The following is a 25,566-nucleotide window of genomic DNA, read 5'->3' on the forward strand; positions in this document are numbered from 1 at the left end:
CTTGGCTGTCCTGGGATCCAGCAGCATTTTGCATGTTTTGAGTGTGCCCTGGGCCAATATCCATCATGTGGGGGAGTGAACGAAGGCCCCGGGCTGGCAGGACTGTTCTGGGCTGTGGCTATGCAACCAGTCCTCCTCCTCTGGTGTGCCCTTGAGAAGACCTGGGGTTTCTGTCAAGATTTTAGCTGGCGACGTTGAGTCTTGACTTTCTTCTTTCTTCTCTTGGCCTTCAAGGAAACTTGCATTCTCCCTGTGGCGGGTTCTCTTGCTCTGTGGTCTACGTCTTCCCACCACCCCGTTATCCAGGATATAGTAGTGAACAAGAGAAATTTCACAAAGCCATGATGCCTCCAAATAAGATGTAGGCCATCCCTGCCCTGATTTCTCTCAAACTGGAAGAACTATGAAGCCATCCTCTTGAATAGAAATAAATGAGACCGTTAGGACCGAGTGCTGTTTTGTCCCATGGGGAGTTATTTATTTATTTATTTACAGGACCACTTCTTAAACCATTTGTTCTCTCCCTTTAATGAAAACCTCTCAGAGGAGGCCCAATAGGGGAGGCAGCCAAGATCTGCCTCATTAAAATGACACCAGGGCTCAGAGCTGGGCAGCGTACCCAGAGGACCTGGTCGCTGCTGTGCTGCAGAGGGATCCAGGATGCTGCAGAGGGATCCAGGATCGGCCTCATGCACTGTTTGGCAGTGGGGAGGTGCAAAGGAGAAGTGTGGGTATAGACCCAGAGGGCTGGGGCTGTAACTGACAGCCCCTGAGAAAGGGTTGGCCGAACTATTCTGCTACCCGTAAACAGTAGCTTGTGTCTGTCCCCACCTGCTCCAGGCTGGGGTAAACTGAGATGGATTAGCAGTGAAGAATGAGAACCCACTGTCGACTTGCACAACCGGGTTTGAATCCGCCTCTACCACTTAGAGCTGTGCAAGTTGTATCGCTTCCCTAAGCTGCATGGTAGGGACAGCAATACTGCTTACTTCAGAGGACTAGGAGTCAGGGTCCCAGCAGGAGACAGCACACGCAAATCCAGTTATTTGTGCAAAGGTGAATATAGGAACTCATCGCAAAGGTGTGGCTTCTTAAGAGGCAGAGCAGTATTTGGGGGTAGGAACAGTGAGGCCCCCTACCTCCTCTAGACCAAGTGGCGGTGGGCAGGAGAACCTGGAGACAGAGAGGCAGTGTGGGGAGGCATGCCTAGGGCCACTGAGCCCTGGGGGTGAGGGTGGCAGCTGGTGCCCGCAGCCCACCCCCATCCTCCTGTCCCCTCCCCTTCCTGCCCACCTTCTGCTGATGCTCCCGACTGGCTGCACCTCACCAGGCCCGAGGGCAGACGGCCCAAACATGTACAGTCCACCCAGGCCAGCCTCCCGGGCACAGAGAAGGCCGGAGAGTGGATGTGGAGGGGCAGGTGGAAGATACCCAACACTGAAAGGTTTGTAAGATAAAATCGGTCTCTGGAAGGTGCTGGGCAATGACTGTTCCAAAGCCAGGCATTGGGTAGCCAGTGGCTGCTCTTCAGCTTCATCATCATCATCGTCACTATTATCATTATTATTACCATTATTGTTATTGTTGAGGTTGCCCTCCAGGCATGGCGGCCACCCAGCCCTGACTGTCCCCTACACGCAGGGGGGCAGAGTCCCTTGGCCTTTAGCGTCTCCATTGCGGTTCTCTGTCTCAGCATGTGAAAAGGACTTTCGGGGTCCAGCCCCACAAGCTGTGGGGTGAAACTAAGCCACAATCATTGTTGTCCAATATCACATCCTTGCTTTCCCCCATAGGGAGCCTCTACTCCTGAGTCCTGGGCCTCCGAGGGGCCCTTGTGCCGAGTGCTGCCGTGACGCGAGGACCTGTTTCTGAGATGAAAGCCATGCCTTGGAACTGGACTTGCCTCCTCTCCCATCTCCTGATGGTAGGGATGGGCTCCTCCACTCTGCTGCCCCGGCAGCCCCCCGTGCCATCCCCGAAGCGGTCTTTTGTCACGTTCCGTGGGGAGCCAGCCGAGGGTTTCAACCACCTGGTGGTGGACGAGAGGACAGGGCACATTTACTTGGGGGCCGTCAACCGGATCTATAAGCTCTCCAGTGACCTGAAGGTCTTGGTGACCCACCAGACAGGGCCGGATGAGGACAACCCCAAGTGTTACCCACCCCGCATCGTCCAGACGTGCAACGAGCCCCTGACCACCACCAACAATGTCAACAAGATGCTCCTGATAGACTACAAGGAGAACAGGCTCATTGCCTGTGGGAGCCTGTACCAAGGCATCTGCAAGCTCCTCAGGCTCGAGGACCTCTTCAAGCTGGGGGAGCCTTTTCACAAGAAGGAACACTACCTGTCGGGAGTCAACGAGAGCGGCTCCGTCTTTGGCGTGATCGTCTCCTACAGCAACCTGGACGACAAGCTCTTCATCGCCACAGCAGTGGATGGGAAGCCAGAGTACTTCCCCACCATCTCCAGCCGGAAGCTGACCAAGAACTCCGAGGCAGACGGCATGTTCGCTTATGTCTTCCACGATGAGTTTGTGGCCTCGATGATTAAGATTCCTTCGGACACCTTCACCGTCATCCCCGACTTTGATATCTACTATGTCTATGGCTTCAGCAGTGGCAATTTTGTCTACTTTTTGACCCTTCAGCCTGAGATGGTGTCTCCGCCAGGCTCCACCACGAAGGAACAGGTCTATACATCCAAGCTCGTGAGGCTTTGCAAGGAGGACACGGCCTTCAACTCCTATGTGGAGGTGCCCATCGGCTGCGAGCGCAGCGGGGTGGAGTACCGCCTGCTGCAGGCTGCCTACCTGTCCAAAGCTGGTGCCGTGCTCGCCCGGACCCTCGGAGTCCATCCGGAGGACGACCTCCTCTTCACTGTCTTCTCCAAGGGCCAGAAGCGGAAAATGAAATCCCTGGACGAGTCGGCCCTGTGCATCTTCATCTTGAAGCAGATCAACGATCGCATTAAGGAGCGACTGCAGTCCTGCTATCGGGGGGAGGGTACGCTGGACCTAGCCTGGCTCAAGGTGAAGGACATTCCCTGCAGCAGCGCGGTGAGTCAGGGGAGGGCCCGTGGGCTGGGAGGGCATGGCATGGCAGGGGGACCCTAGCCTGTGGCTTCCGTGGGATGTGAATCACCCAACCCATTTTGCAAGTGAGACAAGTACCTCCCGTCTCTGGGTCTCACTGGGCTCAGATCAGCACCAGCTCAAATGTGTTGTGTTGTGTCTATGACACTGAGCTTATCAGAGTTGGAGATGGAGCTGAAAGGTAGATTTCCTATCTGGACACTTTTCTCTACTCCACGCTGGCTCGTGGCTATAGGAGGACATGCTAGGAATAAGCGGGGATTGTGTTATAGAGATGTCATCTGCACCAGGCCTCGTTAAGGCTAGATTATCGTGTCTTCTGATACAAGACATGTACCCATCCTTCGTACTGACCATGCCTGCAAATCAGTTTCTTGGGAGCTTGGAATAAAACCATTAGTGGGGGTAATGGAGCCCATCATTCTACATTTGGGATAGATCTAGAACTTTAAGAGTGTTACGTTTTTAGTTCCTTGGGTATCTTTAGGAAAGGGCAAAATGAGAGCAGAAACCGGAAGACGGGGAGAATGACAGGTGGGTTTAGGAGGCCTTCCCAGGGTCTTGCTGGGTGGCCACAGATGCAAACAGGGGACATAGCCTCTTGCCTCTCCCAGCCCAAGTCATTCATGGCCCGGCTTGCTGTGGCTGGACTTCTATTCATCTTGAAAATGATTCCAGTGACTTAGAAGGCTCAGTTATGAGCATCTTCTATACCCCATGTCCCTTCCTTTCCCCTTTCTATTGTTCACTTAAAAAAAAACATGAACCTAGTTTGAGAAGAATCTATCCTGTGATCTTAATTAGAGAGAAGAAAGGAGAATTCGTATACAGCTAGAAGTATACTTCATGGATGCAATTCTTGACAGCCTGTCTAACTTTGGTGAAATTCCACATTAGGAAAATGTTTCTTGATTGACTTTAAAAGTAAGTTCCCTTCATGAAGTATGGCTATTTGCCAAGCACATCTCAGAGGGCACTGGCAGCTGGATAGCTTGGGGGAGAATTCTGCAGGCACTGGGACTCGGGGTTGGGGTAGGGGAAATGGAGGAGAAGGAAGGGACTCAGCAAGGTTGGTCTTTGGTGCCCTAACATTTAGGCTCAGGCAATTTTCCACTGGTGAGTTTTCCAGGTGCCTGGGCTGAAACTAAAGATACCATTTCATTTTGGAGGTCCTGAAAGCTGAGAGACCCCTAGTGTCACTGAGGAAATGGGAGAGGCACCATGGGCCAGAGAAGGAAGCAATAAGTTGACAATCATGGCCAGGCCAGAGAGTGGAGGGGATGCCACTGTACTAAACCCTAGCGGGTGACATACCTTGGGAGCCTTTGGTTTGAGGTGGTGGCTGATCCACTCAGTAGAGTCGAGAAGACAGGTTTATGAACTTGGGGGCCATGGGTTTCTCCCAAATGCAGGCTATAAAGGACTGGCCAGGTGCTGTGCTGTGTGTATGTACGTTACACATTCAAGCACAGCTCTCTGGGGGAGATGCATTAGGAAGCTGGCATGGGGAAGGCCCTTAGAGACCCTCTGGTCTGTACCTTCATTCTGAGGCCCAACAAGGTAAATGAATTGCCCAAACCCACATATTTTGAGAAAGAACGAGAGACACGGCACTTGAGGAAAGTCTCGCTTGCCTCTTGAGGAAAATCCCACTTGCACACATGCATGCACACACGTGCACACCTTGTGTTTGAAAATTCAAGTTTATCCTGTGTGCTTATGAAATAGCTAGTTCTTTTGAGATCAGATGGGTTGGATATTTTTTCTGTAGATATTTTTCCATAGAAAACTCGCTCAAATTCTGTCTTTTCGGGTGATGCTTTTGGGAGTAGAATCAGCTGCAGGGATCAGCCTGGCTGCCTATGGGCAGGAGTTTGTCCCGCCCTTGCTCCCTGCCACAACACAAAAAGCAAAGTTCATCATGGAAGTCTGCAGAACTGTAGGTCCTAAGGCCGCATGGTGGCCTTGGAGAGAACAGAGGGATGACAGCTTTGCAAGACAGGCTAATGCCAGGACTGGGAGTCACAGAGCCAGATAACAAGCTTTAGATTTTTCTTTGGGCTTTAATTAGCTCTTTCAAGTTCGAGGCAAGTTCAGGGCTGAGAGCAGAAAGGAGGAGGCCAGAAACTCCCCACCGGGCTGGCCTGTCTCCCCAGCCAGTATAAAAGGCCACGCCAGCTTGTAATGTCAAGTATCAGTTTCCTTTGATTTGGCCGACGCTTAGATTACTTTGCTCCGGTGCTCAGGTCCTCGACTTCAATTCATTTGGCCCCAGCTCAGACCACACATGCTCCCCCGGCCGTCAGCCAGGCCAGAGTCCTGGGCCTCCCTGGGGAGGAGCTCTCGTGGGCACACGGTTTGCTAACCCAGTTTTTCATCTTCCCATTTATGTGGCTGTTGGTTTCCTTTCCTTTTCCCCTTCCTGCCTTGAGGCAAGGATGGACAAGATGAATCCAGAATTCTCTTTGCCTCTGAGGCCAAGATTCCCTGGAGGCCTGTGAAGTGGGACAGAATCTCAGAAGGCCTTTGTCCCACAGCGTTCCCTTTGTAAGACAGCGTAGGAGGGGAAACATAGGCCGAGGAGGCGGACTTTTAAAACTTGTGTTTGTAGGCTGGGTGTTCCCTGTGGACTTTATCATAATTACAACCTGAAGAGTTTGAGAAGGTATGATTAGTGGCTCATTTTTTTAATTGAGATATAACTGACATATGACATTATATTGGTTTCAGGGGTACAACGTAACAATTCCATATTTGTCTGTATTGCAAAGTGATCACCGCACTAAGTCTGGTTGACCACACATAGTTACAATTTTCTCTTCCTGTGATGAGAACTTTCACGATCTATTCTCTTAGCAACTTAGCAATAATACAGTATCTTCACTCTGCAGTCACCATGCATTACATTACATTGCCAGGATGTACTGATTTTATAGCTGGAAGTTTGTACGTCTTGACCAGTGATTCATTTTTATTGCGTTCCTGTTGTCTTCATTCCCTAAGGGTAGTATGCTCATCCCGTGGTATTCTTCAGGGTCTTCCAGCCCCTCCCATTTCTTGGGATCCCCATTCCTTCCCCTGGACTCAGGCCTTCAGCACTCAGAGCAGGGAACAGTATGAGCCCTGGGGCACCTGACCCCCTCACTAGGTCCCAGCTGCACCTGTGTTCGGCAGGCGTGGAAAGGGAATATCTGTGTGGCGTGGGCTGCCTTGCCATGGAGCGTTTTAGGAACCACATGGTGGGCCACGGCCTGATGACCAGACCGAGGGAGAAGTGTCACACTGTGAGGCTGGAACCTCGGTCTGCAGCCCCCCAGAGAGCTCCCTGTTGTTTTTATTCCAGGTGAATTGGGGAAGGCTAGAGGAACCCACATCAGAGATAAGGGAAGGTGGGCCTGGAGTGGCCTTCTCATGGGAACGTGTCGCTGTGAACGTAAATGTGTGCCAAATACAAATCTCTGAGTGGGTGTTGGGTGTAGAGGATAGAGAAGCAGCCCAGGTGTTTTCTGGTGCTTGTGGGTGATGGAAGCAGCTTCCACCTTTGCCTGCTGGGCCATTCTTTCCCTGTGTCTTGGTTTTCCCAGCATGAAGAGAAACAGGTATCCAAGGACAAATGGTCTAGTGTCTGAAAATTACTCTATAGGTCTCAGGAGGGCATGGGCAGAAAGAGGGTTCTAGAGGCATCAGCCAGGGGTGCCATTCTGTCTTGGGATTCAGGGGACTAAAGACCAACCTGAGGCCCTTTGCTTCTGCACATCCAGGAGGGTTAATGCCAAGATGTAATCTCTGTTTCTGCTGCTCACCCCTGGGATGGTCTCTGTCTCTGGTCTCTTTTGAAGGCTGTCACCCAGGCTCCCCAAACTGTCTATCTGCAGAGCACAAGATGATTGGCTTGAGGAGCCCATTGCCTATGGTTTCTGTCATGTGCCACGGCCCTGAGCAGGCCACGGTGACTGCTCCCAGCCTTTCCCGGGAGCCCTGACACTCCTGACCCGGAGTGGGGCAACAGGGCTGGAGAGTGTGCTGTTGTGGGCCAAGGCTGTTGTGTTCTGCATGGGCTGAGTGGCCTGGCCTCCCAGAGTCCCCCAGTCATAGCTGTCCATGGGGGTAACTCATGGAACACTAGCCCTTCCACCTCCAAATGAATTAATGAATGGATGAAACATTTATCAGGCCCCAGCAATGTACCTCCTCCCAGTGGATGCCAAGAATCATGAAATGACATCAGTATCCAGGGGCCCAAGAGTCCAGGATAGAGCTGCACCCCAGCAGGTGACGATGGCCTGTGTGAAGGGAACAATGGCTCTGGTCATGGGAAAGGTTGTCAATCACGCCACTCAATCTTCTCTGAGTTTGGATCCAATTGAGAAGTGGACATGGGAGTCAGGGAGTGTCAGCTTTAGTGTGATAAGGCTGGATGGGGCAAAAATCAGCTTCTTCATGTTCCCCTCAAGACTCGAACTTTGAGTGACCCACCAACACAAAATGTAGGTGCTTGGGGCGGAAACTACTATCCAGAATCCTGGCCTCACACCAGTCAAGTCTCCACAGTGGGAGCGGAGAGTGGTGGCTTCTGAGCCGCCTGGCACTCCCACTGCAGGGGTTCATTTGTAGTGGGCCTGACAGTTTACAGAGGGGCTCATCACCTCCTTTTCTTCTCGGCCCAGTGCTTTCCCCAGTGGTGCTCCGTGGTATGCTAGTGGCTTCTAGCGTGGGACAGTCTGTGGTGCAGGGATTGTCTGGGCATTGCCGGGCATTTATGATCCCGGGATCCTGGACCCTAGAGCACCGAGTGCCAGGGGCACCCCCCATCACTGCAAGAACTAGAAATTTCTGGAAGTCCCTGGTTGAGAACCATTGCTAAATCATGCATCTGTCTGACTTGGAGTTTACCCACCAGCCCTGCTCTACCCCACATGGTTCACAGAGGCACAGGGACTGAGCTTCTGCTTTCTAACCCCAAGCTTCTCTTCATGTCGGACAGCGAGGAATGGTGAAGGAGAACCCTGCTCACAGGTGGCTTGCTTTGACTCTTGTATGCATTGGCTTTGCAGGCACGGCAGCCCTGAGAGGAGACAGGGTCACCCCTGCCCCTGCCCCGGTCTTGGGCTGGCCTCCCATCCCGGCCTGTACGGTTATTCAGGTTCGTCTGGCGCTTGGGATCCTGAAATGCCATGAGAGTGAGCATCCGGAATGGTCAGGCGGCCACCCCGGGCTCCGGGGGCTAGTTTCTGCTCGTCCGCTCGGGGTGTTTTCTGTTCCCAGCCAGCAGGAAGTGCGGCTCTGGCTGGATGGGGTGTATCCTGTTGTTCATGGCGCTAGGCAAGCTTTTCTCCTGCCGCTCAGACCAGGAACTCCTCCTCTTGTCTGCCCCATGCCTCCTTCTTCAGCTCCACTGCATCTGACACACACACACACACACACACACACACACACACACACACAGCAGGCCCACCAAATGTGCTCGCTGCACACCACACTCAAATCCCAGGGAGAGCTCACGCCACACCTCCCCTTTCTCATGGGCCCAGGCACTCACCCCCTACAGCCCGTTGACCCAGTATTCCAGACTTTAAGTTTGGAATTTGGGGGCCTGCCATACTGCAACCCCAGTCTTTATAGAGCCAAGTTTTCCCTCTCTCCCCTGGATTTGGCTTCTGTTCTGGGTACGCCGGTGAGAAGGCCATCTACCTCCCTCTTTTTGGCCAGCAGGGTTTGCAATGACAGTCATATCCCAGCTAAGTACACATGGTGCTTTGGGGTCCAGGATGGTGGCTGAGCCTTGGGTGGTGTGCTGGGCCGGGCAAGGGGACATGCCCCCCAGAATGCCATGCGGGAGCCTGGTGAGTCAGCAGGGAGAGTGATGGGACCCAGGAGCCCCACATGCATAATTTTAACACAGACAGCAGCCAGAAGACCTCAGAGGCCCGTCAGCCCCGTCTCTGCTGCCTCTCTGCTGTGTTCCACTATCGAGCTTACGCTCATCTCCCAAGTCCCTCTTCCCCCTCTTTCTGTGATGTATTCTCCTCCACCCACACACTACGCGGAGCAGCTAATGCAGCGAGATCCCTCTCACGTGCACACACACGCGCGCGCACACACACGCCCCATACGGCGTGTGGCAGCCCAGCCAACATCGGCAGCCGAGTCTCTCCATCACTGAGCACACAGACCAGCCAGACATCACGGTCCAGGTCTGCATTCTGGGCCTTTCCTTCAAGTCCTGTCATCCTCACAGGGTGGTGTCTTGGCTGTGATTCTGGCTGGAGAATTCGAGCCTCTTGGTCTCAGCCAGTCCCAGCTCATGAGATGTCACTGGGCTGGTGAGCAGCTTCCCTTTTGCTTTGAATTATACATTTCATCTCCAGGAAGGAGGTGATAAAAATAATATCCCTTTCATAAAGCGTGTTGAGACTCCTTAGGAAAGAGAAATACACAGACATTAATAAATAATGAGAGACACAGAACACCTTGTGTTTGTAAGATGCTTCAACATTTCACGGCCCCACCTGTATATTCTCCTTTGCTTATGAGAACCACCCGATGGGACAAAAAGGGACTTAATAACACTGCTAGGATTTCAGACTTCTATTTTTTCTTCACCAGTATCTGCGTTGGAGAGGTTTGGGCTGTGCCTAACCCAGATGTTACGTTCCATATCCCGGGCCTGGAATATGCCCTGTTCGCCTGCCTGTCCACCCGGCACGTGTTATGAATGCTAAGCAAAGGCATTTGAAGGAGAGGCTACATTTCAAGCCAGACCCTCCCTGCTGTTGTTACCTTCAGGTGTCCCTTGGTTTCTGCAAGGCAGAAGGGAATGACTGCACATCGGTGCAGGGTGCTTGCTTCTTTTCCTTAACAAAGTTCGTGGAGAGAAGGCAAAAAGACAAGTAGGGGAGTTTCCCATTTGACCTCTCCATTTACATGTCTTCCCCTAGTGGACTGGGCCCCACAGGCTGTCCATGTAGATGAAACGGGATCTGCGGGAGAAGAAAGCCCACATCTTTTCCCAGTCTTGGTGTCATTACTGTGTCTCTGTCAGTGTTCCAAAGTATAATAGGATTTGTTTGGCTGATTTATCCCGCATGCAGGCAACATTTTCCAGACTCACACACGGGTCTGAGGAGCAAGAGGGGAGGATGCATGGCCACAAGAGTGGGGCTAATAAAATTTATTCCCACTAACAAGGGAATGGCTGACCCCATAATTCAGCCTGGCCAGCGGGGCCACTGCCTCCCAGTGCCTGCCAGAAAACACACAAACTTAATCATCGTGGCATGCCCTGCTCCAATTACGGCTCTGGTGGCGCAGAGGCCGTCTGCAGTAGCCTGGGAGGGGAGTGGGAATGTGGGATTGATGGGCATTGTGGAATGTCTTTGCCCTGGGCAGGTAGCCACTGGGCACCTTTGAAGCTAAGATACAAATGGACAGAAGTGGCACCCAATGGGGTGTGCTTGGGACTGTCCCCAGTGCCGAGAAGCCTTCCCTGATATTTCCCTAGGGTCCAGTTTCAGCTAATGGACTAGCCTCAGCGTGGTGGCCATCAGCAGAACTGGACCAGTGGAGTTGGGTCCTGGTTCTCTTGCTCTGGTCATGGTATCATGGGCCTGGTCTGCTTATCAGAGGGAGAAACCCGGGACTGTCAGCAGCTGAGCTAATGAGAAGGTCACGGGTTCAACCCCCGGGATCCTATCCTGGGTTGGAGCTACTCTTTGCTGGCTACGCTCAGCAATTGCTAGGAGGGGTACATTGCTACAGCTAACTGTTGGTTACTGCCAGGCCTGCAGAGAGTGGGCTTGGCCTAATGCCTCTCTCCTGGGAAAACAGCTCAAAATAGTGACATTAGCTTCCTATTAGAAGGATAGCTTATGACAATGAGTGAAAGACCACTTAGCTATCTGGTGGCATTGGGCACAGACAGTCTCAAACACACATAGAAATAGTAAAATGAGTACAAAAATAAGCGTTGCTTTTAGCAGATCACTTCTATGGATTCGTAGCTAGTTAAGTGCATTAGTCCAGTGAATGTTTGCCTCAGAAGCCACATACACACACAGAACTCCTACAACATGATGACCTTCTGTCCTGTATTTTCGTACCCACCCTTTTAAGACGCTCAGAAGCAGGGCACTTGACTCTTGGGAACCTTGGTGTGATTTGTTGGGTTGTTCTTCCAAGCCCGAGATGCTTCTCATGAAGCCCCTTCCGTAACGGTTTTGTCTAACTGGGTTATTGTGACTGTGCTTCCCCCTCTGTCTCCGTACACATTCATTTCTCCTACAGTCTCATGGAAAAAGACACAATATAGGCATCATTCTGAGATAGTAACAACATGGATGAGACTTCGTTCCCTCGTTCCGCTTCCGACATCTCTGCTCACAGCCGGGGTGTGAGGGCCGGCCTTCACCTGCTGCAGGACGTACCCGGCTCTCAAGAGAGTTCAGCCTGCAAGGTCAGCAAAGGCCACAGACAGACCTTCAGGGGAAGGTTAGAACTCAGAGAAGAGAGAGGAAATTGATGGAGAACAGGAAAGCAATTGGTGGGTCACATAGTCCAGTTTGGGGGATTTCTTTGTTTCAGAAATGAGCACTCAGGCTCGTGGACTATTTTATGGAGTAAGAAGCTTTTGGTAAGGGTAAACCAAAGCCTACGAAACCTCCTGAAGATGTTTCCACCTTCCTGAGGCTTCTGTCTGCTTACTTCTCCCCCTGCAGTCAGAGGGCGCTCAGAGTCATCTCAAGGCATCAGCCCCTGTTTTGCGTTTATTAACACCATAGGGGTGGTGGTCATATTTGAGCTGTGGCCCCCGGTAAGTGGGTGATTATTGCCTGTTTGTGCTGTAGCGCTTTACCACTGGAGTCTGTATTTGGGTATGAGCTACTTTAGTTTATCTGATCAATATCTCCCTTTAAAAAGAAATCCCATGTGCGTAATTCACTGATTCCCCATTTCCAGCGGAAGTCTGCTATGGTCAGCTTTCGGGGTGTGTGTGTGTGTGTGTGTGTGTAAATGTAATTAATTAATGGGAAGAATTTAGGGCTGCTGAGCATGAGGAATCCAAGACCTTTTGTTTTCCACATCAGCAAGCACCTCGTGGGCGTCCCTCCTCTTTTTCTCCTAATTTATATTCCTTTTCAAAACTTCAGCCCTTGCTTTTTTTTTTTTTAAGATTTTATTTATTTACTTGAGAGAGAGAGAACACAAGCAGGTGGGATGGGCAGAGGGAGAAGCAGATTCCACAGTGAGCAGGGAGCCCCATGCGGGACTCGTTCCCAGGACCCTGGGATCATGACCTGAGCGGAAGGTAGATGCTTAACCCACTGAGCCACCCAGGCGCCTCAGCTCTCGCTTTTCTTTGGGACCAACAGACCCAGGAAGGGAGGAAGCCCTGTTCTGATGATTGGCCATGGTCTCCACCGTAGGGGAAGGTTCGTTGCTTCCCGAGACCCCAGAAAGGCTGAGCCCTCATCCTGGGTGGCAGGAGAAGTGGAGGCAAGGGGTCTTCCCTGAGCAGTCTCTGACCTGGAATAGCTTTCTTTGGGGCCACCCTATAGCCACCCTGGAGGAAGCTCCTGTGTAAGGTCAGCTTTTTCCCTCCAGATGGGGATTTGGGGTTCTGGTACCATTTTCCCATTAATGGGTCCCACGGGGGTCATTTCGCTCTGTAGACCTCTATTTCCTCTTCTGTTCAATGGGGCTGTTGGATTCTAAGATGTTGACTTATTTGCCTTCTCTGAGACTGCCAGGGTGTGAAAGAGTGGCTGTGCTCTGTGCCGGACAGAGCCCTCAGAGCTGAGCCCGGACGTCGCCTCTCCTGCGAAGCCCCACTGCTTCCCCGGGCCTGCTGTACTTGTGGCACTGTGTGTACAACTGAGGCAGGGCACGGATGGCCTTGTCCAAGTCATGGCCCAGGTCTGTCTCCCCCACCGGGGAAGGGGCAAAAACAGAGGGGTCATTTCCATTGGTATATTTTTGGGTCCTCACCTAGGCCTTTGTTTACCTTGTTCCTTCCTACACATTCTTAAGCCATTTACTAAGTGAGGAACAGTAAAGAGTGTTTTCATTTAGTGCCTCAGTTTCCCCTCATAGACATAGGAGTTCCAATAGCCTAAGATACCACAAGTTTGATGGAAAAAGGCCCAACTAAAGGCTCTTCAGTGGGTGAGCTTGGGCAAGTCTCTAGTACCTTCTCCTCCTGTGTGATGGTCTGATCTTCCAGCATTGGGGGTGAGCCTGGGGTGCCCAGGACTCCTCTGCGTGAGGCTAGATGCTACTTTTGTATTTAGGTAAGGGCAGGAGAGCTGGTTTGCTCCCAGATGGAGGGACTCCTCTCTTTGCTGGACCAGGAGCTGCCCGCAGAGCAAGGGAGGACCAGGTCTGACTTTGTATTTTCCATCCTGGGCTCGAGATTACTGCTGCCGACCCCAAGCGGTTGGCCGCTGCATCCCCGTTTGGAGGAGTTGGCTGGCATCTGGCCATCCCTGATGGCTTACCTGGTTGGCCTCTTTTGGATCAATTCGGGATATTCGTAAACAGCCGGTGCTTGGGGTAAGAGGGGAGGCCTGTGGCTATGGAAGAGGCCTTGTCCTAGAGCCGAGCTAATTGGCCCACAGGGAGATGGACCTGGTGACCTTTAGCTCGTTAGCACCACATTTGGATCACTGAGCTCTGGCCTAGTTCTGACCTTTCCATAACAAGGCCTCGATGTGGGGCTTCTGCAAAGGTGGGGCATCTGAGGGCGGGGCTGAGACAGCCCCACCGGGCAGGGGAGGTGCCCGCAGAAACCAGGCTAAGGGCCGTGCTTGCCAGAGTGAGAAACAATTTCAGGACCAGGTCTCCGCCCGCCTCATCGCCCAAGGCCTTCCAGGAGGTTTTGCATAGGTGTCATGGTGACGGGCTCCTTATGAGTCTGTGGCCAGGGCACGGGGCTGGGGGCGGTGCCCAGGAGCTCCCGACCAGACGCCCCCACCCCCGCTGTCTCCCAGGTCGCCTGTCTTCCTCCGCCCTCTTCAGAGTCTCCACCGAGACCACCGGACACCTCTGGGGTCCCCGGGTGACCGCTTTGCAGCTCTGCCCCGGGAACCTGGGGAGGCGGCTGGAGGAAGGACGCGGGCAGAATTAAAACCCCCTTTCCACAGACATGATGGAGCTTTTCAGAGTGCCAGTCTCTCTACGGAGTGGGAGCAATTTCCCCGTAATTGGTAAAGTAACCGTAACTGCTCTGTCATTTGTATGTAGCGACACGTAATTGCACGGTAACCTTTGCCGCCGTGTGCGAGGGAAGCGCGGTAAGCTATTAGATTGTAATTTGGAGTGTCAGCTCCGGCTCTGCACACCACCTCCGCCGCCACCGCTCGGGGAGCCCCTGCGTCCGGGTCCGGGAGGCCCTGTTCCCTGCCGCGAGGCGGTCTCTTCCCATGCCTGCCTGGGCGGTGCTGCCCTCGGTCAGTGCTTCTCAAACCTGGTGAATGGCTACGTCACCTCCCTGGCAAGGTGTTAAGATGCAGGCCCCTGAGCCTCCCTCCCAGAGTTCCTGATCCAGCAGACCTGGGGTCGGTTGGAGAATTCGCATTCCTGGTGAATAGTGCCAAATGTTCTGGATCTTACCCCATTCCTCTGTTCCTTCCTTCAGCCTCACAGGCCTTACAGATCTTTAGGAAGTACCACTTTTGCTATTTGATCTCGATGACATTAGGCCCTTTGATTGTGGTAACACCGCTCTGAGGTAGATACCAGGAATTTCCCCCAAAACGTGAGACTCACAAAGGTGGCTGGAATTGTCTCAGGTGACAAACGATAAAAGTGAATACTCCCATGGCACTAAGTGCCAGACAGTGTTCTATGCGTATTAAATCGTTTAATACTTACCACAGCACTAGGAAGTATATAGTCATATTATTATCCCCCTTCTACCAATCACAAGCTGAGGCCCAGAGAGGTTAGATACCTTGCCGAAGGTCACACAGCATTAAGTGGTAGAGTTGGGGTTCAAACGGAGGCATTCTGATTCTAGTTCCACAGTGTTAACTACTGCAAAAGCCAGGCTTTCATTTACTCATCCATCCATCCATCCATCCATCCATTCATTTAACACGTATGTCTTAACCTACTGTGAACCAGGAACTAAGGTAAGGGTACAAAGATACCTAAGACATGGTCCTGTCCTTGAGCTCATGGTCCCTGGAATCCAGGTCTTAATTTTAAGCCATGCAACCATGAGGACATTTGTGGAAAGCGGATTTGGGATCTTCCTGATCAGGGCAGAAGGGTGTAGCCCTGTGTAAGGCATTAACAGAACCCCTGTCTGTTCACAGGGTTGCCCAAGTAAGCACCACATATATTCCCATGGAACAGAACCGTATTTTTTCCTTGGTGAGAATGAAGTTGCTGTCTAACAAATAAGCATTATAACAATGGCCAAGGCTCATTTGTGTGCGTTTGTGGAGCAGCGAGGGAGAGGAGTGGCTGGGCTTCTGATTACACTGGGGTGCAGTCCACTCCTGGCTCCTCTGGCTGCCGCTCTAATCTTGCTGTTAATGGGACCCAGGGGAGAGCTGGGCCAGGGCAAGAGCAGACACTCTCCTCCCCCATTGCCCAGGGTGTTCTGGAATCCACGCCAGCCCTCACCTGTTGAAGGCGTTCACCAATTAGCCTTTCCTTGCAGGGCCCACACGGCCCTGGCATCTGCTCCTTACACCTCAGCCTTCCCGGCCTGTGGTCCCTGTGGGGTCCCTCCCCCACCACCCTTGTGCTCTAATTGCCCTGTGGCCGCAGCTCAGACCTGGCATGGTGGTGTCCTTAGGGAGCCTGCTCTGGTCAGGAGCCATGCTAGGGACACTCTCTGCAGGCATCCTACCCCTGTTCCAGGCAGAATTCCCATTAAAAAAACGAATATGAAATATCACCTTGAATTGACAGAGTGCTCTCCAGTTTACCCAGTGTCTTCACACCTGCTTTCTCACCTGGCCCTCACAACAGTCCGGTCTTACTGTATTATAGTCAAGGGAAGTAAAGCTCAGAGAACAGGAGGTGCCTATGCCAAGTTAGATAGTTGGGAAGTGGGCTGCCGTGTGAACCCAAGTCTGTGTCTTTTCTGCTACCTCAGTGTTAAAAATCCCCACCCCCCCCCCACCGCTTGCACCTGCTTTGAGGAAACAAAGAGTAAGCCCCCTTGTACCACAGCTGGGGGATCTTAGCATCCATGCAGACCTGGACTGCACCTGGTCAAAGGCCTCCATCACACCTTTATCACCTGGAGCCCTATTTAGAGGGAGAAACTGATACATGGTGGGGGAGGGGCTCAGGAGAAAGCCAGCATTGTCCCTGGAATCCCAATGCTACATTAGGAACCCCAGCTGCAGCCTTGGCCTTATTGGAGCCCGATGACAGCACCTTGAGATAGGCAATGTGGGGGTGACTGCCAGGTGCAGGTGAGCAGACTGCCTGCCTCCTGACTGGGCCTCGCAGGGAGCCGTCCTGAGCCGAAGATGGGCAAAGCCCTGGCCACCAGGCCACCAGGCTGAGCTGTCCTTGCTTCCTTCCAATGAAAATATCCCTCCCTGGGCCCCTTGCTGCTAAGTTGCTGGAGTGGCAGAGACTCGGTGCCTCTGAGTAAGCCACGATTTAATGCTGCAATTGACCAAATGCATATGCTCTTTTTGTAAGCGATTGTTTATTTGTTTGTCTTCTGCCCAGCCAAGGGGAAGAGTGGTATTCGGTAACAGGCCACTCAGATGTAGTTCTGGGGCTGGGCAGCCTAAGGCTCCCCATGTCTGTAAGGCACGTGTTTGTGCCAAGGGTGGTGGGAAAATGTCAAATGTGGCTTGCCTTGCTCCCTGCCTCAGTTTCTCCTTGTGCTGTGTGGATCATCATTCAGCCTCATCTACTTGGAAAATGGATTATAATGACAGAAGTCTCTGTGGCACAGCTTAGGGCCAAGAAAGTCAGGGATGAGGGCTCCTTATGAAGTGGAGGCAGGAACATGCAAGGCCCTGAGGATTCCCAGCATGCCGTAGGCTGCCCTTGGCCCGTCTGGCAGGTCGCGCACCCTGCTCTTATGTCCGGCAGGGAGAAGGCACCGTCCTCTTTATCTGGATTTTTCTTCCTTCTTTTCTTTCTATCCCTTTTACCATCCACCACCTGTCTCCTCCCCCATCCCCTCAGTTTAGGAAAGAACCATAAAGATCAGATTAGACCTTGAAAGCTCCCTCCTAACTTTGACTTCTATATTGTTTTATTTGGGGGGGGGGCAGTTGGGGGTTGTGTTTGGCCTGGGCTATTGGACCAGACCACGCAAGAAAGGCCAGAGGGGATCAAAGGCGTGGTGCAGACATCTGCTCTGCACGTGGCCTGCCCGGGCCTGCCCCGGCTCTCCCCAGCTCTGCCCCCAGCTGCCCCCATGATAAGAAGGAGGGGAGAGGTCAGAGAGAAGTCTTAGATGCTCAGCACATTGTCTTCCCTGAGACGGGCAATGCCTGTCGCCCCCCCCCATCCTGGGAGGGAGCTGAGGGGCCCCCTGAGTCCCTGGAAAGCTCAGAGTTGGCCACTTCCACACAGCTCCGCTGGCAAGAGTCTGCCTGCTGGTTCTCCAGATGCCTTTTCCTCTGGCTGGATTGAAGCCTTTAAAAAAGTGACACCTTGGATTTTATTTCACTCCTTTTTCTGCAAAGTCCAAAGACGTTTACAGGCGTGAGCTCTATAGGCTTTATGGAAACCCATCAAAAAGCAGGGCTTGTTTCCTTCATCTTTATAGAGTGGAAAATAAAAGCACGGGAAGACGGAATAACTCTTCTAAGGCCACACAGTTCTTCTGAGAAGGAGGGGGAAAGCAGGCATAGGTTCCTAGAGCCTCAGAAAAGTCTGTGCCACAGCAGAGCTGCTCGGGGGGAGTGCTGGGGGCTCCGCGCCAGTCAGGGCAAGGTCTTCTCCACTCGCCGGTAGGACAGAACCCAGCTGTGACCCTGTGCTCAAATGCAGATCTGGGAGCCTGGAATGAAACTGGGAGAGATTTAGCCAGAACACCGTGGGGAAAGGCTTTTGCTGTTGGTTCCCTGACTTCTGGAATTGTCCAAGTTTCAGGACACAGGGTATCCAGGGGATATTCTCTTTAAGGAATGCTCTTAGGTGTTCCAGTCATTTTTCAGGAATACAGTGTTTGGGAAAGGCTGAAGGAATGTTAAACGTATTTCTTCTTAAAAAGACTTTTCAGACCTTTCCTGTAACTAATCGTTAATAAGTCTCTTACGTGGTGTTAGAACGTACTATGTTTCAGTACAAAATTATTTGCCCAAGGAGCCCTGTTTTGGTAGAGCATCTTGGGGGAGCTTGACTTCCACAGAAGACCCTTGGGGACATGCTGGTGTAGGTATGACAAGGCCAGGGTTGCCCATCTTCAACACGCTTTTAAAAAAAGCAGGGAGCCTGAGATGGGGAATCATGAGGCACCACGCTGGCTTGTTGAGTTCATTCGTGAACCTTCAACTTCTCCTATTTCTCTTTCCCCAACTGATTGTCTGTACATGCCTCTGTCATGGTATTGTCATTCACGTGTTAATGTTTCTAGTTCTCTGTTCTACACTCTTGAGTCCTCATCTGTGTGTCTGCTCAACTTAGTAAGTTGTAGGTGTGGAGGCCACATTCCGTCCTATTCCTGAGGACAGCTCTCTGGAGCCCACATTCATGGGTGTTGACCCAGTGCTTGCTGGTGTAATGGTGATGATGGACAATCTAAGCTACCAAGATGGCGTCCAGAAGGGGTTGGAGGTGGGGCAGGGAGACCGTGGAGGCCAGGAGAGGAAAGAGACTCTAGTAATCTGTGGTTTGTTTGTTTTTTGTTTTTTGGGTTTTTTTTGCCATGGTCCTGCCACCTGCTTGGGCTTACTGTTGACAGGTCACCCAGTTTCTCTGGATCTGAGTTTTTCGTGTAAAAAAGGATTCTTCTAGCCCTGTCATTCCCTGACTTGGTACTTCTGCTTATTGCTCTGATGTTCCTGAATAATTTTTCTCCTTTTTAATTTTCAGCTCTTAACCATTGATGATAATTTCTGTGGCCTGGATATGAATGCCCCCCTGGGCGTGTCCGAGATGGTGCGTGGCATTCCCGTCTTCACGGAGGACAGGGACCGCATGACTTCTGTCATCGCATACGTCTACAAGAATCACTCTCTGGCCTTCGTGGGCACCAAAAGTGGCAAGCTGAAGAAGGTAGGAATGAGCTGCCGTCATTTTGGTTATTCTGAAAGCCATCTGTCCCCACTGGGATGGATATGATCTCATGCTGTTTTGCTCCTTTGGCCCTGGTGGGCCAGTGACACAAGTGTGAGCTAAGGAGGTATGTTGCTCTTGAGGTCGTGAGTGATACCCTGTCCCGTCTCTGCCCTCGTGCGGAGGGTTGCTGTGGCAACCACAGTGGGTGAGCATGTCGGTGCCCCTCTTCCCTGGCGCTGGTGTGCTCGTGGAGGAGTTACCCCGCCTCACTAGGCCGTCCTGAACGGCGTGCTCTGTCCAGCTCGGCTTTGCGCCCTAATGCAAAGGCTTTCTCAGGTTGGTTGGGGGAGGTGGGCAGAGGCAAGTTATGTCCCTGTTCCTCTTGCTTCGGCCCTCTTGACTGGTGCAGCCACCTGGAATCCGTGCAGGGAAACAGATGCAGGAAAGTGCTGGACCTGCTGGAGTTGTTGACCGGGCTAAGTTAAGATCGTTGGATGAGGAAACTGTGGGCGTTGTGGGGGCACAGAAATTACTTGAGGTGGAGTAGAATGGTGTGATCTGGGACATGAGCTTTTCCTCCTCATCCTCCAGAAGCTTGCTGGCCTCGGGATACTGGGGGATGTTGGCCCCTCAGCAGTGTTGGGAGCACCCTTCCATCCAAGACTCCTCTCACGCACCTCTGCTCAGGCTTCTCGTCTCAGTGACTTGGAGCTGGTGCCCTAGAGAGCCCACCTTGATGGGATTCAAAGCCCTAAGACAATGCCATACCTTCTGTTTTGTGTTGGCTGATAACTGCACTTCAGTCTTGTCCCAGGGAAATATTGGTGAATCCATGTGGAACTCCTACTTGTCTCATTTAGACTTCCCTTGGAATTCTCTGGATATTGTGTGATTCCACATGGGGCACTGCCTGGTCTGAGATAGCTTTGAGCTCTACTTTCTCTTTGCTGTGTTTCTGGGTATCAGCTGCATGTGGTCAAGGGGACATGTTCTCGGCAAATCTAGAAGACTTTGCCTACTCTCCCATCCTACTATGTAACAGCCTCACTATCATTTCTTTCTTTAAATTCTACATCTCTTGGAACAGGCGGTGGGGCTGGAGTGTGAGAGTACGGAGGGGGGAGACGGGGAGAGGTGTGTGTGAGGTGGGGGATGTGTGGGGAGTAGTGACACGGGTAGTATCTGGAAGAGGAAGCCTGTGCTGGTAAAATGCCACGAGGCGCCACAAGGCTGATGCGGGCGACGTGCCACCATCTGGTACTGCCCGGAGAGCTAACGGTGGCGCTGTAGTGGACGGCCTCACGTGTCAAATGCATGGTGTGAGTAACCATCTACATAGCTTTAGCAACTGTATTTCATGTTCCCTGCCGTTTTGCAAAGACTCTATTAAACACAAGCGAATGTTTTGCCGCTGCCTTGGCGTCTTGTGGTGATTTTGGCTCAGGCATTGAGCCAAACCTCGTGGACGTCCCAGAAGATGCCACATGCAAGACATAGGTGTGTCATCCTGGTGCGCCTCCTGTCCGGGTGGGGCCGCCTCCTGCCTCTCCGTCTAGTGCACACCGTGGCTCGTCACCTCCAACTGCTGTCAGGAGCCCGGGCCGACTCCGCTCTCTCCTCCTGCCTCTGTCCATGGCTTCCAGCTTTCCGTGAGCTGAGACTCAGGCATACAAACCATCTGAAATTGTGTCCAATAAGCCTCAGTATAAACAGAGGAGAGAAGGGCCCAGGCTTTGGAGCAGGGGCCTCGAGGGTGTTTCTGTTGGATGCTCAGATGATTTCATTCTTTATTATGATTCGGTGAGTTTGGTTTGCTTGAAAAGGGAGTTCTAAATAGCAAAGGCATTTCCATATGCAGTTCGTACGATGAGATGTCTGTTGGCCTGCTTTGCCTGGCATGATGGGTAAATAAGCACTATGGAGAGTAAAAGTAAGCAAGACAATTTGGGGTGCCTTACCTCTTTTCTCCACTGAGCCCAATCTCAGTGCAATGGAGAAGTAACTTACCCCAGTGCACTAGAAGATTCGCACCCGCTGAACTTCCTGCCCTGTACCATCGGGTCATTTACTTGCTGGCAAGACTGTGTAAGTAGATCCTGTAGGAGCTGGTGTCAGTGAAATAAACATTGAGAGTTCAGTGCACATAACAGAACAGACAGTTATTTTCTCTTGGGGGAGAAAAAGAGACGTGTTTCCCGGCCATGGCTGCGTTGTAAACCCAAGACAGTCAACTCGCAAATGTGTGCTGTTGGTCAGAGGGCGGCTCGAGGTCAGTGGGGGCTGGCTGTCTTGCACCCGTGGAAGCCTGGCCCCTGATGGGAGGTCAGAGGGCAGCACATCTCCATGCGGTGGGCTGAGGACACCTCTGGGAGTCCGGGCACGCACAGAGCACAGAGACATTGCTCATAGGGCAGCCTGTAAGCAGAGCCTTGCCTTCAAGTGTCCCCAGAGGGCAGCCAGGCCAGCAACAACAAGCAACACCTGGCAAGGAGACTTCGGGCTTTATAAACATCAGGCTGGCATTCCCATTTTTTTTACTTTGGGGAGTGTATAGAAGAACAGTTCTGTTTCAGCCACCTGGGACGTTCCATTTAATTTCCAGAGCAATGGTGGGATTGCTGAAGCATAAACATTTGAGAGGTAAGAGCAGAGGGTCATGTGAGGGGGAATGAGCCAGTGGCCCTCCTGGGGAAAGCCGGGCCGTCGGGGCAGCCAAACTTTCTGCTCCATGAGCTCAGAGTGGCAGTCTTTTTAATAGTTTTGCTGGAGCCCAGCTATGGCTGCTGCGGACTCAGCACCGCTGGCCCAGGGGACGGTCTGAGTTGGGAAAGGAAGGCTGGGCCGCCGAGTCTGTTGTTTGAAATAATAAAAAGCAAAACTGGCCAGTTTATTTATTTTTTCGGAACAATAGAATTTCCCACCACCCCTGCTCGCTGAGCACCACTCCCCTTTCCTTGCCAGAACTCTGTATTGCTTTTCCCAGAGGCTATCAGACCACATTCACCTTTTGGGCAGAGGCCCAGCAGTGAGATGCTTTGGGGCTGCAAGAGGATTTTGCGGGAAGTTTTGTGAGCTGCTGAAACCAGGGGGTGAGAAGAATGAAAATCATACTGTAGCCGTAATTACAGAGTTGTCTTCTCTGAGCCCTGTAATAATCTCCTGTGTGTATCAAGGGCCGTGCAGAGTTCTTTGCCATACGACAAGGGACTCGAGGTGGGAAGGATGGGTGGGAGGGCTTGGAGGTTTGCTGTGGGTTTCTGGGGTCTGGGAGCTAGACTGTAGCGATCCATAGGCTGCCCTCAAAATTACTAACTTTTCCATTGTTTGAAAGGTGTGGGTCCTCATCATTTACAACCTTACCTCTGATGACAATAATTTCACTCCTTTAGTGCACACATCACATGAGGCAGAGGGAAAGGAGGTGAGGAAAGTGCCAATTTGGAGGTCTTTTATGTTTTCTGATGTGTGCGTGTGTGTGTGTGTGTGTGTGTGTGTGTGTGTGATGGCCGGTATGGGCAGCTTTTCCATGGTGAGCGTATAGGCAAATGCTGTTAAGAAACGTGGCATAGAAATGCTACCGTCACAAGGAAGTATTTAGGAACTTAGAAATAACCCATAGACTGTTAAAATTTCAACTCCGGGTTTAAAGAAAAAAATCTTAAGGCAAACACCATCCCGATCTGCTTTAGGGTATCTGTATAAACCTGAAAAATCTTTGTCCCAAGTTGGGGTAATGAGGCTGGTGTTGCCTCAGAAGGACAAAAATCTCTTTGCTTGAGTATTTTGGCCGGAGCCCTCTTCCCTTGCCTCTTGCATTCCTACCACTACGTGCTCATATTTTATGGCTGCTGTTCAGCAGTGAGTTATTGCCTGACATTAGGTGGGAGAGACTAATGTTCATCGTGAGCCCAAACATCATAAACTCCCACTTGAGGTGTGATTGCTCCTTTCATTTTGTGATTGCATTGCTGCTGAATGTTTAGCTAGGTGAAACTGTTCACACCTAAGGGGCAGAGCACTTTGTGGATACTGGTTAAGCAGAACCCGAGCTGGTCTGATTCATAACTTGTGGTAGGATATGTACCCACGTGTGTGACATGCCGAGCCTTGCCAGCCTCTCTTGATAGGAATTCAGCCTGTGTCAGCATGAGCATCAACAGGGGTGGACACCATGAAAATCATTCTTACTGGGAATTAGTATGCACGTTAACGTCAATTGCCTGAGTTAGCTTTTCCTTGAGCCTCTTTTGAAATCGATTTGCCTGTGTTCCCCCACACCCCGACCATGGGTCCAGAAGGGCAACCAAACAGAAGTGGAGTGTGGTAGAGGGAGACCCACCTGGGTCTGTATCATTCTAACCGTAAGTTCTTAGGAATGGATGCCGTGGTGTGTGTGTGTGTGTGTGTGTGTGTGTGTGTGTGTGTGTGCAATGCTTAAGTCACAGAGGAATATCAGATCAGAGATGTGTAGCTACTGCTTTGCAACTTCCTAAATGTATCTGAGAATTCTTAACACTCGCTGGAAATTTGAGTCAACTTTAAAAAAGAAATTCAGACCATAAATAGGACTCTGAATGGGTAAAGGCACACGAAATCAAATGGAGCTAGAGTGTTGGAACTCCACCTTGCCTGGGGACCCCGAGATTGGAGCACGGGTGCATTATCTGGTGTAGGATTTGGTCAGTGCGCTCCGGTATGAGTCTCTTCAAACAGAGCTGCTGGCTGGTTTGCATGTGGTTAGACACTTAAGCAGGAAGGAAAAGAAATATGGAAGAATCAATGCTGGACAGTTTCCATGGTGGAAAAAGACCATCAAAGCATTTTTGTTTGATTGTTTTGTCATGTTGTTTCTGCAGTTCCCACTGCTGGTTCTGCAAGTATGAAGCCTGTGTGGATGTGAGGCTGTGGGGTACGTGGAGAGGAGCTGAGGTTGAAGGTGCTGCAGACGGAAGTTCCGGGGGGAGGGGGGCATACTCCTTCCACTCATCTCGCATCTCTGCGGTGACAAGAGATGGCTGTTCTGTCATTAGTCCTTCAGGCCTGGGGACCCCAGGACTGGCCTTCAGACCGACCTCACCTCATGCCAACTGCCCACTTCTGGTCCATCTCCCACCTTGCACAGTCTCCCCTGCTGGGGTTTAAGCCTTCTAGTCCATGCCATATCCGGTACATGCGGAGAGGAGCCTAAGCTGGTTGATGTCCTCATGGGCATATCTTCTGATACTGAGCGATATGAAGTCTCCATTCAGTCATCCTTTTTACATAAGTGTATCCCCACTGGCACTCACTTCTTGCCCCTTGCTACTTTTCACTACTTTGCCCTTGGGCCCACCCATAGTCCCCGCATGTCCCTGGTATGGGGGATCTCAAGTGATCTCTCAGAGCAGACCTGAGCAGGCTTGGGGAGGTGTCCTCACGACAGAGCTCCGGCCTCAGCCCCTCTCAGAGCAGCTTGACCCCGTAAGCTGGGGCATTGTCTCCTTCTCCTCCTGGCATCCTCTAGAAATGCACTTTGAGATCTCCAGAAAATACTACCTCAGGACCACTTGTCATTTTATTTTCCAAATGATTATTAGTAGTGCACATGATTTAAGGAGATAGTCTTAAATGAGCTTTGCCAAGTCAAGATTTACTGATACATGTGTGCCACTTTTTTGAATCATATGTGTGTGTATATATATATACATTCGTGTAGAATGATCCTGATCATAAATTAAAATGCAAAGACGTTAAAATTGAAGAGAGTGCTGCAGAAACACCCCCAAATCATAGAGCGCACTCAGTCAGCTGATGCTCAATGCCAGACACGCTGGAGGAATTTATCCAGTGACACATGCAATTGAAGTAAAATATTGTGCTTTACAAGAACATATCATTAAAATGAAAACTAGCAGCATATCAGGAGTCTGGCCATATAACCAAGACAACAAAGATGGGGAAGGATGAAAGACATGGTGTACCCGAGGAAGAGGGAGGAGTAGAGGCGAGAAGAGGACGGGGCCCCCAGCTGCAAATGGCCCTTTACTGCTGGGATCACGTCTGCTAGAACCCGCATCAGAGGAGAAGAGGGTCTTTCTGTCCATAGCGGTGAAGGCTCTCAGCGAGGGCAGGAGCAGGGGAGGGTCTGCGTCTCCTGAAATCACTGTACTTTCTCAGCCAACTTTGATGGAGTCAGCTGGACTGACTCAGGACCCACCGGTAGGAGCTCGGATTGAAGTGTCTGCTTCTAGTCCCTACTTGTGAGCAGGTGACTTCTGTGAATGTGG

General features: G+C 51.6%; 1 protein-coding gene across 4 annotated transcripts in view; it reads left to right on the forward strand.

Moving 5' to 3' along the window:
• The first annotated feature begins 1,799 nt into the window (after nucleotides 1-1,799).
• PLXNA4 (plexin A4) overlaps nucleotides 1,800-25,566 on the forward strand; it is a 354,685-nt gene continuing 330,918 nt past the window's right edge. For all 4 annotated transcript variants that reach the window (XM_008712055.2, XM_008712053.2, XM_008712054.2 and 1 more), the window contains exons 1-2: nucleotides 1,800-3,058; nucleotides 19,115-19,297. In XM_008712055.2, coding sequence (XP_008710277.1) covers nucleotides 1,874-3,058; nucleotides 19,115-19,297 — 1,368 coding nt within the window. In that variant the 5' untranslated portion in view covers nucleotides 1,800-1,873. The remainder of the gene's footprint in view (nucleotides 3,059-19,114; nucleotides 19,298-25,566) is intronic.

This window comes from Ursus maritimus, unplaced genomic scaffold (genome assembly GCF_017311325.1).
Source record: "Ursus maritimus isolate PB19 unplaced genomic scaffold, ASM1731132v1 scaffold_3, whole genome shotgun sequence".
In the NCBI taxonomy this organism is placed as follows: Eukaryota; Metazoa; Chordata; class Mammalia; order Carnivora; family Ursidae; genus Ursus; species Ursus maritimus.